At 58.1% G+C, this 13,679-nt stretch overlaps 1 protein-coding gene across 1 annotated transcript in view; it reads left to right on the top strand.

The window, feature by feature from the left end:
* The window catches only part of KCNH6 (potassium voltage-gated channel subfamily H member 6), a 34,471-nt gene extending 21,526 nt beyond the window's left edge, over positions 1-12,945 (top strand). Inside the window, exons 5-14 of the mRNA XM_017833330.1 lie at positions 1,331-1,759; positions 2,480-2,879; positions 3,158-3,357; positions 5,378-5,630; positions 6,383-6,576; positions 8,080-8,179; positions 8,453-8,740; positions 9,574-9,754; positions 11,129-11,327; positions 11,690-12,945. Coding sequence (XP_017688819.1) covers positions 1,331-1,759; positions 2,480-2,879; positions 3,158-3,357; positions 5,378-5,630; positions 6,383-6,576; positions 8,080-8,179; positions 8,453-8,740; positions 9,574-9,754; positions 11,129-11,327; positions 11,690-11,977 — 2,532 coding nt within the window. The 3' untranslated portion in view covers positions 11,978-12,945. The remainder of the gene's footprint in view (positions 1-1,330; positions 1,760-2,479; positions 2,880-3,157; positions 3,358-5,377; positions 5,631-6,382; positions 6,577-8,079; positions 8,180-8,452; positions 8,741-9,573; positions 9,755-11,128; positions 11,328-11,689) is intronic.
* The last annotated feature ends 734 nt before the right edge of the window (positions 12,946-13,679 follow it).

The following is a 13,679-nucleotide window of genomic DNA, read 5'->3' on the forward strand; positions in this document are numbered from 1 at the left end:
TGCTCCGGGGCGCGGGGCCCCGCCGGTGTCCCGGGGTGGTGGGACGGCTGGGCTGGGTCCGCTCCGGGTCACGGCATCAGGAGCCCTCGGGAAGCCCTTGAGCGCTTTAACGAGGTGCAAGATCCTCCTTCCTGTCAGCGCAGGAAGGGTCAGACCCTTCTTGCAGGTGCTGATGCCCATCAGTGACTGTGCCCATCACCCTCGCCTTGGGACATGTGGATCCTCCTCTCTCCTCTCTCCTCTCTCCTCTCTCCTCTCTCCTCTCTCCTCTTTCTTCTCTCCTCTCCTTCGCAGCCAGGCAAAGAGGTGCCTTTTAGTGGGGGCTCAGTGCTAGGAGACAGCACTGGGGTGCCCCTCACCCTCCTCTGCAGCTGGCACTGGTGCCCGGCACCATAGGGACACTAGGGAACAAAAGAGCAGCAGGGGCAGGCAGGGGGGATCTGGCTACCCCCCAAATAAGCCCCTTCATGCCACTGCCCCTCAGCACCCCAAGCAGGCCCAGCCCTCCCATCCCCAGGGCCTTGCATTGTGCCCCCAGGGTGGCTTTAGAGCCCGTCAGAAGCTGGCACTGGTCCTGAAGGGGGAGCTGGGACAGGCCTGGGACATGTGGGGGACTCACTGGTGCTGTGGTTGACCTGGGGACACATGACAGCATGAGGGGGGTGCGTGCACGCTTGAGATGGTGTTTGCACGTTGGTGGCCACAGGTCACCCCTCCCTGGGGATGCTCAGATGGGAAACGGGCATTGCCTGAGGCTGTGCTGGGAGTGCCCCAAGCTGCACCCTCTGCTTGGAGGATGACTGTGCCAGAGGGACATCCAGGAGAAGGTCCATGCTGAGGCCAAGAAAGGCGTGGTGCAAGGCTTGGGAGGTGCCTAATGTGCTGTAACCCTCGAGGCCAGGCCATGGCACAGCCATGGGATGGCATCTCCAAGCTGCCCATGCCCGTAGCCCTGTGCCAGGTTCAGCCAGCAGCTCCCAAGCTGGTGGCACTAAGCCGAGGGCAGACAGAGGCACGGCAGGAGGCACCTTCCTCTCTGCTGGCATGAAAGGCTCAGAAGGCCACAAAGCAGGGAAACAGCTGCCCCAAGGGTGCTCTGACAGAAGAGGAGCCGGACACACTTTGGTGTCAGCCACAACAGGGTGAGTGGGCAACTCACTCTATGGCCCCCTGGGCAACCATATGAATCCAACAAAGGTGAAAAGGGTGTAGGAAGTGCATTGTGTGCTTCTGGCTGCCCTACCAGCATGTGGAAGCCCTTTCCCTGGTTCCTGGCCTTATCCAGCCTCTCTCCAGGTCTCCCATCCTTCTCACATCCATCTCCTGGCAGGTGCTGTCCCTGGGTGCCGATGTCCTCCCTGAGTACAAGCTGCAGGCGCCGCGTATCCACCGATGGACCATCCTGCACTACAGCCCCTTCAAGGCCGTGTGGGACTGGCTCATCCTCCTGCTGGTCATCTACACAGCCGTCTTCACCCCCTACTCGGCCGCCTTCCTGCTCAACGAGGAGCAGGTGGAGGAGAAGCGCTGGGACTGCAGCTACTCCTGCGACCCGCTCAACATCATCGACCTCATCGTGGACATCATGTTCATCGTGGACATTGTCATCAACTTCCGCACCACCTACGTCAACATCAACGACGAGGTGGTGAGCCACCCCGGCAAGATCGCCATCCACTACTTCAAGGGGTGGTTCCTCATCGACATGGTGGCCGCCATCCCCTTTGACCTGCTCATCTTCCGCTCCGGCTCTGACGAGGTACGGTCTGCAGGTCCATCAGGACAGGAGGGGACCCCTGGGTGGATAGGGAGAGATGTCTGGGAGAGAAAGACAGGGATACGGATGTCTTGATGTAAGTGGTGGATGGCTAAACCCACGAGGAGAGGGGTGGTTTAGTCAGAGAATAGACAAGGATGTCATGACAGGCTTTTATTAGGCAGCTGGGACTTGGGATTTCATTGTGTATGCTCAAACAACCCCACAGACCCTATAAGTGCTAAAACAGTGTCTAACTGGACCCGCTCCCCTTGCTGGGGCTGACCCAGCAGAGCAGGCTAGGGGATTGTTTAGGGACTGGCCCCACACTCCAGTGAGGCTGAATTTGGGGTTGCATTGCCAGCCAGACTCAAAATGTTGGCAGTGGAATGGCCCTGTGGTTACTGCACTACCTGGAGGCCCCACATCTGGGAGTGAAAGGCAGCTGTTTTGGGAGCAATGGTTGGCAAGGTGAGGACCCATGGGTTTGGCCTTGGCTCCTCTCACTTGCTCACCCGTAATCCCAGAGCTTGTTGCCTTTATGGTCAGGATGTGGCATGACTCACCTGACCTAGTTCAGAGGTCACCTCCAGGACAAGGTGATTCACGCTCTAGAAATGCGTTTATATCCTTCAAAGGAAGCACGGGGCTCGGCTGGGGACGTGCCTTTGGCCAGATTTATCCTCTTGCTTGGCCCTGAGGCTTCTCACCTCTCCCCTGCAGACCACCACCCTCATAGGCCTCCTGAAGACCGCCCGGCTGCTGCGCCTGGTGCGCGTGGCCCGCAAGCTGGACCGCTACTCCGAGTACGGAGCAGCCGTGCTCTTCCTGCTCATGTGCACCTTCGCCCTCATCGCCCACTGGCTCGCCTGCATCTGGTACGCCATCGGCAACGTGGAGAGGCCCTACATGGAGCACAAGATCGGCTGGCTGGACAACCTGGGAGACCAGATCGGCAAGCGCTACAACGACAGCGACCTCTCCTCCGGCCCCTCCATCAAGGACAAATATGTCACTGCCCTCTACTTCACCTTCAGCAGCCTCACCAGCGTGGGGTTCGGCAACGTGTCACCCAACACCAACTCCGAGAAGATCTTCTCCATCTGTGTCATGCTCATCGGCTGTGAGTGCCCGCGCGTGTCCTGCTGTCCCCACCCCTGGTTTGGAGTTTGGAGGGGCTGCTCAGGGGGGAAACAGGGAGAGCATGTGGGGTTTTAGCAGAGCATCTCCCTCTGCCTGTGCCTCTTCTGCACAGACAAATGGATGGGGTGATAGAAATACGGGTTTCAGAAACCTCCTGGTTCTGGGCCCATGGGAGATATGGGGTTTGGAAATATGCTGTTCCAGGTCTGATGTAGCTGGACATGCATCTCCCCCCTGAGTCCTGCCCTCTCCTTGCAGCTCTGATGTACGCCAGCATCTTTGGGAACGTCTCTGCCATCATCCAGCGCCTGTACTCGGGCACCGCCCGCTACCACACGCAGATGCTGCGGGTCAAGGAGTTCATCCGCTTCCACCAGATCCCCAACCCCCTGCGCCAGCGCCTGGAGGAGTATTTCCAACACGCCTGGTCCTACACCAACGGCATCGACATGAACGCGGTGAGTGCGGGGCAGGGAGGCCACATGTCCTCACGGCACCTTGTCCTGAACAACTTGGAGTCTGGATCTGGGTCCACCCAAACACTTCCAACCTTTCGACCGGGGCGGAGACGAGTTAGAAGACTTGGGAGGCTGGAGGCAGGCTCTCTGATCACCCATCTCCTGCATCTCCCTTTCTCCTTCTCCCCTTTTTCTATCCATTCGTCCACATCTACCCAGAGGTTGCATGAGGGCATCTCTTGGCCAGAGAGTGGGTTTGGTGAGGAGCTCAGAGGCCCCATCGGCGCCGAGCACTTTCAGGCCGGTGTCTGTTGGTGTCAGAGCCGCGGAGCAGGTATCGATCCAGCTCCTCTCCACACCGCCGGTTGCTAAGCAAAGTGCATCCTGCTCTCGCAGCAGGGAAAGGAGGGCATTTAAATAAACCTCGATCCATTTTAATTAGAGCCCAGAGAGGCAGCTGTTTGTTAGCAAAGGGGGGATCAATGGCGGAGCTGTGCTGGAGAGGCGCCGTGGCTCCCGGCCCGGCGGGAAGGCTTGTGCTGACGGCGCCGGGGTTCCACAGGAGTGGGGAGGGGGCTTGGCCAGGGAGTCCTGGGCTGGGGCCGAGGTGGTTGGACTTGGCTCATGGCCACAGGATTCAGTGCAAAAATGCTCTGGCTTGGCCAGCAGCAAGGCAGAGGAATGAGAAAGGACGAGGCAAGGAGAGAGATAGAGCTGGTACTTCCCTTCTCTTGGCGCTGGGCAGGTCATTAGCCCACTCATTCCCAGTTCATGCTCCTTTTCTTCATAAGATTTGATCCTCCTCCATCCCCGAGCACCATCAGGGCATGGATTTGTATGAATTCACCTCTCCATCTTAAGCTGCTGCTGTCACATTAAACAACTGGGCAGCATCTGGGGGTTTGCTGCTGGGAGAGCTGTGGGGTCTTCTCCCATGTGGGCCGGACGTCGGTGGCAATAACTAGAAGCAAACCCATGGTATCCTATCAAGAACACTGCACTGACTTAGTGCAAACTCAGGACACAAACCCCCCATGACAGCTGTGCTTGACGTGCCCCTGCTCACACCAGTTCCTGCTGGATGCTGCTGAGACACAACACGACCTAATCAATCACCCCACAGCCCGATCAATCCACCCACCCCTGATTTCCCAGTAGGGAAACTAAGGCACTGCTGCCAGCCTGGGAGATCAGGATGGAGCCAAGAACAAGTCGTGCTCAGCAGCCCCAGCATGGCTTTTCCAGATTTGGCCACCAGCGGGATGTGAGCGGAGAGGACAGCGAGGGGGACCCCAGAGCCATATGCTGCTCTCCTAAAAAAACCCCATCCCAGGTGGATTTCACCGTGGCACCATGAGTCACTGGTGGCAGCAGCTTTGTCCATATTGTGAGTTTTACCTTGATTTCACCTTCAGGTTCAGCTTTTGTTCACCATGAGGTATTTGCACAGGTATATTTAGCTGGTGCTGCACACAACTGTCCTGTGCTGCTGCTGCTGCCTCTTGGCATTCAGGCAGGTGTTGTTTAATTAAGGTTTTTGTGCTCCTTGTGCCAGTTTGTGCTCTCGTTCAGCCAAGATTAGTGGGCGTAAAGATGAAAAGGGGGATATGCCACCAGTGGGTATAAAGAGACTGATCTGGTTACTGTTATTTATTGCTTGGGAGTGTTTTTGTCCCCAGCCATGAGCAGTAAAAGCCGGTGACAGGCAGGCAGGGATCCACCAGGGGAAGATCAAAAGATCATAGAATGGTTTGGGTTGGAAGGGACCTTAAAGGGACCTTAAAACTCATCTTGTTCCACCCCCTGCCATGGGCAGGAACACCTTCCACTAGACCAGGTTGCTCCAAGCCCCATCCAACCTGGCTTTCCAGGCACGGGAAGATGTCCCCAGCTTTGGCTCTCTGGGTGCACAGGCTCCTTGTTTGGCCCCGTTGTGTCGCCCTGCGTGTCCCACAGCCCCCCGTGGCTGTCCCTTCTCGGGGACAGTGGTGTGATGGTACCTCTTCCTTGCTCTCCACAGGTGCTGAAGGGCTTCCCCGACTGCCTGCAGGCAGACATCTGCCTGCACCTCAACCGCACGCTGCTCCAGAACTGCAAGGCTTTCCGAGGAGCCAGCAAGGGCTGCCTCAGAGCCCTGGCCATGAAGTTCAAGACGACTCACGCCCCGCCCGGGGACACCCTGGTGCACTACGGAGATGTCCTGACCACGCTCTACTTCATCTCCAGGGGCTCCATCGAGATCCTCCGGGAAGACATCGTGGTGGCCATCCTAGGTGGGAGAGTCCTTCCTGCTGAGAGGGCAAGGGGTGGTGGGCGAGGGGCAAAGGGTGGTGGGTGGTGGGCAGTGAGCAGTGGAAAAAGGGTGGCAGGTGAGGGTCACAGAATCACAGAATCACAGAATCACGGGATATGCTGAGCTGCAAGGGACCCACAAGGATCATCCAGTCCAACTCCTGGCCCTGCACAGACACCCCAACAATCTCACCCTGTCCTTCAGAGCGTTGTCCAAACCCTCCTGGAGCTCTGGCAGCCTTGGGGCCGTGCCCACTGCCCTGGGGAGCCTGGGCAGTGCCAACCACCCTCTGGGGGAAGAACTTTTTTCTAATATCCAACCTAAACCTCCCCTGACACAGCTTCAGGTCACTCCCATGGTTTCTATCACTGGTCACCACAGAGAAATCAGGTCAAAGGACTTTTACTTGTCCTGGAGAAGGGAAGGCTGTTCCTCAGACTCCAACTGGTCACCACACCAGTGGACAGGGAATGGAGGATCCCTGGGGGAGGCCAGGGAGAGGCCACAAGGGAGTGAGGAGAGCAAGGCATGGCTCAGCAGTCCCCAGCCATCACTGATGACCCACTGCCCTGGCTCGGTGTGCCTATCAGTGGTGGCTGTCACAGTGTTATCCCGTGTCCACAATCAGGGTGGGGGTTACTGGGCATCCCCTTGTTTGTGAGTCCCAAAGTGAGGGCTGCTGGAGCTGGAGTGGGTGCCCACCTGTCCCTAACGAGCTGTCTCTTGGCACAGGGAAGAACGACATCTTCGGGGAGCCCATCAGCCTCTACGCCCGCCCAGGGAAGTCCAACGCCGACGTGAGGGCCCTGACCTACTGCGACCTGCACAAGATCCAGCGCGAGGACCTGCTGGAGGTCTTGGACATGTACCCAGCCTTCTCTGACAACTTCTGGAGCAACCTGGAGATCACCTTCAACCTGCGAGATGTGAGTGCCAGGGCTGCCCCAGCCAGGAGTGTGGGCAACGCCTTGAGTGTGGCAAGTGGGAGGGCAAGGATGTCCACAGGTGCTCCTTGATCACTTTGGGGGTGGATTGGCCAACAGCCACATTTCCCAAGGCACTCTCTGTGTGGTTACGATTCCCCTCTCTGTGTGGTTATGATTCTCCTCTCTGTGTGGTTATGATTACCCCCCCTGCCCAGCCCAGCAAGCACGTGCATATACTACATGTTCCTGGGTTCTTTGGAAAGGGTGGCCCCACAAGCCAGGTCAGTGGTGTTCTGCTCTGCAGCACTTGTAAATCATCCCCAGGGCTGCTCCAGCCTGGGCAAGTGGGTCACACACACATGTTTTAAGGCTGCTGAAGTATGAAATATTCTCAGGTTTCGTTGAGTTGGGTACCGGTTTCCTCTGAAAATTCCTTTTTAAATAATCAGGTTTGCAGTCCCTGAAAGGCTTGGAGCATTTTCGCTACTGCTGTTGATTCTTATAGTTTATGACTGAACTTTGTCCTTTCCTGCCATTTTTTTCAGAGGCCTGGTAAGATAGAAAAGAAAGTCAAATTCCCTCCATGTCCCATCCCACCCTGGGATGTCCTGCCCCACCTCAGGGTGCCCTTTCCCTCCCCATGGTCCTGACACCTTCAACTCAGCCTCAAGCAGCAAGGCCAGGCTCAGGGATCCCTTGAGCTCTGCAACCAGCCCAGGAGGCTCTGGGTGGGACAGGGCAGTGCTGGAGAGCAGGAGGGAGCTGGACACCAGTCCTAGGAGGATGCAGAATGGGCTGTAGCCCCCATGGCATGCAGGGCCATGGCACACGTGGATGAGACATGGCACCCATGGGTGGGACATGGCATCCATGGATGGGCTGTGGTATCCATGGATGGAAAACAGCCCCCATGGATGGGCCTTGGTGCCCACAGGTGGAAAATGGCATCCATGGATGGCACATGGCACCCATGGATGGGTTGTGGTACCCATGGATGGGTTGTGGCACCCATGGATGGGTTGTGGTACCCATGGATGGGTTGTGGCACCCACGGATGGGTTGTGGCACCCATGGACGGGTTGTGGCACCCACGGATGGGTTGTGGTACCCATGGATGGGTTGTGGTACCCATGGATGGCACATGGCACCCATGGATGAGTTGTGGTACCCATGGATGGACTGTGGTACTCATGGATGGACTGTGGCACCCATGGATGGACTGTGGTACTCATGGATGCGACGTGGCATCCGTGGATGGGACGTGGCACCCATGGATGACACATGGCACCTGTGGATGGAGCACGGCACCCACGGGTGGGAAATGGCACCCATGGATGGGCCTTGGTGCTCGTGGATGGTACATGGCACCCACGGACGGACTGTGGCACCCATGGATGGGAAGCGGTACCTTTGGATGGGACAAGGCACCCATGGGTGGGCTGTGGCACCCACGGATGGGACATGGCAGCCTTTCCCTGGTGACCAGCCCCTCTCCTCCCTCAGGCAGACAGCGTTCCCCGCTCCCCCCTCAGCGAGGACTACGACTGCACCTACCGCCGGGCCCGGCGGCGCAAGCACTCGCCCTGCCCGCCCAGCAAGCCCGGTGAGTCCATGGGATCAGCACAGCCTGGCCTGGGGAGCCAGGGGAGGGCTGGGGAGTGGGATCATCCTTTAATTACTGCCCTGGCAAGCGCCCCAAGGCAGAGGTTGCTGGTGCCCCTGTCCCTGCAGACCACCCTGGGGCACCCAAACTGCTTTCCCTCCCTCTGTCCCTCCCCTCAGGACGCCCCCAGCCCTACAGGCGCCCTACAAGGGACGGGGGCTGATTTTTCCACGCGTGGCACTCCCCAGATTAACCTGTTGTGCTGTCCCACAGACCCAGACACAGGCATTTCTGATGCAGAGCAGTATCACACCTACTCAGAGCTCACCAACCCGCAGGACCCGCTGAGTAAGGACCAGTGGGACGACGCGGGCAGCAGCACCTCTCCCTGCTCCCAGACCAGTGACGACGAGGCCAAGACCGGCAGCCCTGTGAAAGCTGAGCCCTTCCCCACGCCCAAAAAGGATGAGCTCGCCCTGCCCTCGCTCAGCCTCGTCACCCCCAGCGCCGACAACGCGGAGGTTGGGAAGCAAGGAGCAGAGAGCAGCCAGTCCTATGCAGGTACCCAGGGCTGCAGCCAGAGCTGGCAGGGGGCTGGTGAGAGAGGCTTGGGCGTGGGGGCCTTGTCTGGGGGCAGAGCCAAGGATGGGACGTGGATTTGAGGGGAGCCAGGCTGGTACCAAGGGTCTTTGCTGCCTTTTTTCCCCAGTTGTGTCTGCTCTATCCCTCCTGTGCCCTGTAGTTTCTCCCAGCACCCAGGGACCCCTCTGGGGCTGCTCCAAGGGGCCAAATGACTTCCACAGTTGTGTTGTGTGCCAGTGTGATGGACTGTCCCCGAGCATCTTGGGTGCCAGGGGGATGGATCCCCATAAGCCCCTCAGGTGTCAGGGTGATGGACTCTCTCTGAGCACCACGTGTGTCAGGTGAAGGCTCTCCATGTATGTCAGGTCATGGCTCTCCATGCATGTCCCAGAGATGGCTCTCCGTGCATGTCAGGTGAAGGCTCTCCATGTGTATCAGGTGATGGCTCTCCATGTGTGTCCCAGAGATGGCTCTCCATGTGTATCAGGTGAAGGCTCTCCATGTGTATCAGGGGATGGCTCTCCATGTGTGTCACATGAAGGCTCTCCATGTATGTCAGGTCATGGCTCTCCATGTGTGTCACATGAAGGCTCTCCATGCATGTCCCAGAGATGGCTCTCTGTGCATGTCAGGTGAAGGCTCTCCATGTGTGTCAGGTGAAGGCTCTCCATGTGTATCAGGTGAAGGTTCTCCATGTGTGTCCCAGAGATGGCTCTCCACGTGTGTCAGGGTGATGGACTCTGGAGCACCTCCATGCCAGCGGGGCTGGAGGATGCAAGACAGAGGTGCTGAGGTGTCTCCTCTCCTTCCAGCCACCCCCCTGGACATCCCCAACATGTTCACCTTCTGGGAGGACCGGCGGCCGAACCCTGCCCCGGAGCCCCTGCAGCACATCTCCCTGGTGCAGAGCTCGCGGGACGTGCCCCTGCCCGGCGACTGCAGACCGGGGCAGATCGAGTCCAGGCTGGAGCTCCTGCAGGCCCAGCTCAGCAGGTGGGCAGGTCCACGGGGAACAGGGTCAGAGGGGACCCAGGGGGACTCTGGGCCATCACCTTCTGCTTTCTATCAGTGGCCACAGTGGGCTCTGTGGCAGCAACGCCACCTCCTGACCCCTGGGACGCCGCATTTGCAAATGCAGCAGCTTCTCAAAGGGCAAAGTCCTGGCCCTGGCTGCAGCCCAGCCCCTTGTCTGCCCCTGTGCCACCACCCCTGGGACCTGTCACCACCCCTGGGATCTGCCACAGTGTCACCACCACCCGGGATCTGTCACTTTGCCACTGCTTCCAAACTCAAGGCAATTGTGGACACAAAACCACCCACAGGGCACAGCCTGAGCCCTCTGCAGGCCTCCTCTTCCTGCTGCAAAGAGCTACAAGCATCCTCTTGCTCGAGCAAACAAGCCTCATGCACACTGTTGCTCTCTAAATAATAAAAAACACATGATTTTTCAAACTAACAGAGAGTAGGTTTAGATTAGATATTAGGGAAAAATTCCTGACTGTGAGGGTGGGGAGGCCCTGGCACAGGTTGCCCAGAGAAGCTGTGGCTGCCCCTGGACCCCTGGAAGTGTCCAGGGCCAGGTTGGACAGGGCTTGGAGCAACCTGGGCTAGTGGGAGGTGTCCCTGCCCATGGCAGGGGATTGAACTGGGTGATCTTTAAGGTCCCTTCCAACCCCTACTGTTCTGTGATTTTTGAACAAGAGGGAAGAGCCCACACTGGAGGTGCAGGTTTAAGGTCCCCAGGCAGGACTCACATGAGCTCTGTGGGCTCTGCTGCCCTTATTTAGCTCACTTCACCACACACCCATGTTTTGGGTGTCTCGCCAATGCTCCAGCCCAGCACTGGGGGACAGATCTACCCCTCTGTAAGTGACACCATAACTGTGCCCTGCAAGGGGGGCTGTGCCCGCTCCTGCCAGAGCTGCTCACTTCAGTCAGGGCCAAGGCAGAGGGAAAACATTCTTGCTTTTCCATTTCCTTCTATTACTCAGTTAAAAGTGGTTGGCACCAACCTGCCTTGCTCCATCTGTCAGCACAAGCTTCTGGCCTGGAGAATTGATCCAGATTAAAACTAACCATTGCAATTTTTTCCCCCCTCCAGGGTAGTTTTAGCTTTTTTCAAATCCCCACTCCAGATCCCACTTTGGCTCCACATAAAATTGGGCAGAGGATGATTGAGAATGGCAGGAGAGAGATGGCAGGATTGATCTCTCTGGTTTGAAGCTCTCTAAAAACCTCAGCGAGCAGCAGGCAAAGCATCATCCCCCTCGGGCAGGGGAACAGGCACCTCCTCCCCAGTGCCTCCCCTGCCCAGCCGAGGGGTGCAGTGGGATGCACTGCACTAACACTGGGCTGCTCTGTCCCCAGGCTGGAGTCCAGGATGTCATCAGACATCAGTATAATCCTGCAGCTCCTGCAGCGCCAGCTGTCCCAAGTGCCACCCGCGTACAGCCCCATCTCGCCGTCCTCCCAAAACCTGGCCATGTACGGGATCCTCCCGCGGAGCCTGGAGCCCCTCGCCCCCTGTGCACCTCTGGAGGACGAGGAGACGGCGACCCAGGAGCAGGTAAGGTCACCCCTCCTGGCTCAGCCCCTGGCTCAGCATCCTTCTGCCCTGGGCAGCCGGATCTGAGCACCCTCCAGGCAAAGCACAGCCAAACACTCGTGGGCCCAGGCAAAGCCCAATGGCCTTGACATGGGAGTAGATTTTCCCAGTGCGTGGCTGATTTTGGGGCATAGCTGCCACCCCCAGCACTGCCAGGCTGCCCCACCAGCAGGAAGGGGAGGGGGTTCCTCTAAGGGAGGCTCAAGCGAAAAATGACATTCTGGGGCTCGGAGCCTGGTGAGGCTCCAAGGCTGATGAGGAGGGAGTGTGGCTGCTTTGTTTTGCTTCTACCATAACCCACTGGATTCCTCCTTTCCCACCAGAGCCCGAGCTACACGGAGGTAGAAAAGTTCCACTTGAAATCCAGGGACTCCTTGTCAAGCGGGATGCACCTCTCCGGGTCATCCGACAAAACCATGACAGTCCACTCGGAGCAGGAGCAGCACTCCCCGCCTCTCCCGAGCCCAGAGCCCCCCCACCAAAGGGCACCAAGCACCCAGGGACTCTTGCGGGGCTCTCGCTTCCCTTCCCTCCCTGAGCACTTGGAGGCACCTTCCGAGCACCAGGACATTCAGAGACACCTCTCCGACCCAGTGCTTCCTGGAAGTTAGAGACTGCAAGGCAAGTCAGGAGGAACCTCAACTGCAGGCTGGGTCAGTTGATGTCGATTTTGACTGCAAGGGTAAGACATTGGACAATGCCATTGGCTCAGGGGTATAATTTGTAGCTGTCTTCTGCCACCGTGAAAGGAAGCGTAGCGTGGCTGGATTCCAAGGTCGACGTTTTCCAGCGGTTCCCAATAGAGTAGGTTTCATTTGCACATTATAGTGAACCCAGAACAGCTCTTTCAGCCACCAAGGAGCTGGTTAGGCCAAAAGGTACCCACCGCCTCGTCCTTGCCAAGGCTTCCTCTCAAGAATGGCACAAGCCAAGCGACCACAGGAGGGCAAATCCATGGCTCTTGGCTGTGCTGGGAGCTCTCTGGAGCAGGGACCATGGGTTGGTACCAGGCTAAGCCCAGCAGAGCCCACAGGTGCTGCAGAAAGAGTGGTCAGCACAGGAGGAGGGGGAGATCTCCACGGTGTGGTCCGTGGGGAGCTGCAGGAGGGAAGCCAAGGGCAAGGACAGAGGGCAGAAGCTTGTCCTACTTGACTGCCACTGAGAAACTAAGGGCCGACAGCTCCTGCCACTGCAATGCTTCAGCACGAGTCCCACAGGGCACTGACTCCTCCAGCGAGGCCGATCACGCCTCGCAAACCCCCCCAACACCTCCCACACCTCCCCAGACAAATCCAACCGGTCACCGGCCTGGGCGTAAAGCACAAAACTCAAAAGCACAATCCCAGAGAGCTGAAAAGCCCCGGACGCCTCCTGTCCAGCCCTCCCCGCCAGCTTCTCTCTTTTGATAAAGGTTTGATAGGTGCTTCCTCCCGGCCAGCCCCTCTCCTGGCAGCATTCCCGTAGGAGAAGCCCACGTAGCGCCGCCGCCTTCGCCGCTCGGGTAGATGCTGTGACAGTCCTAGGCCGCCAGCTCAAGTCATGTATCGAGCTCCCTTCCAGAGTAGTCAAACTGTGAGCATCTCTTTCTCTGGAGTTTTAGTGTACACTTTGCTAATAAAGATGTTTTTGGCACCTGATGCGGGTGAGGGCTGTGCTCGTTGGGAGCGTCTGTGAATCCATCGTTCGTTCCTGGCAGTGCAAAGCAATAAATCTGCCAAGACCCCCCCAAAAAGGCTGTGGTAAAACCCCAGCTGCTTCATCCAGGGGGTGTGGGGCTGTCTGCAGCTCTGACAGGTCAAGGATGGAGCTGGGGGGGCTTTGCCTGAGGTGTGTTTGCAAGATCATTTCTCATACACAGCTTGCTGGTCGTGTAGAAAAGCTGTTCCAAATCTCTGCTGAGCCTCAGCTGCATCCTCCTGGGAAGGAATTACTCGGCAAAGATCACACCAAGGGTCCTTGCAGGGAGAGGGGCTTCGATGGGCACAGCCCTTTCCAAACACACACACCCCCCCCCGCATCCCCTGTGACGGGACACGGCTCCCGTGAGGATGGGACCGGTCCTGGGGAGTGGACCCAGGATCACCCACCACGGCTCCCATATGGCCCCTGAGAGGCGAGGACAGACCCCTCGTCCCCATCGCGGGTTAAACCAGCCACCCCCTCCCGCCCCCAGCTGATCCATCCCGGGATGCTGAGCCCCAGAAATGAGCTCCCATTTCCCCAGTAAGGCGCCAGGCACGCGCCAGCGATGCTGTTGCTTCCAAAAATAAGCCCCATAATTAAGTTCCGGTTAATTAGAGCCGAGCCCTGCCC

Source organism: Lepidothrix coronata, unplaced genomic scaffold (assembly GCF_001604755.1).
Source record: "Lepidothrix coronata isolate B3197 unplaced genomic scaffold, Lepidothrix_coronata-1.0 Scaffold213, whole genome shotgun sequence".
In the NCBI taxonomy this organism is placed as follows: domain Eukaryota; kingdom Metazoa; phylum Chordata; class Aves; order Passeriformes; family Pipridae; genus Lepidothrix; species Lepidothrix coronata.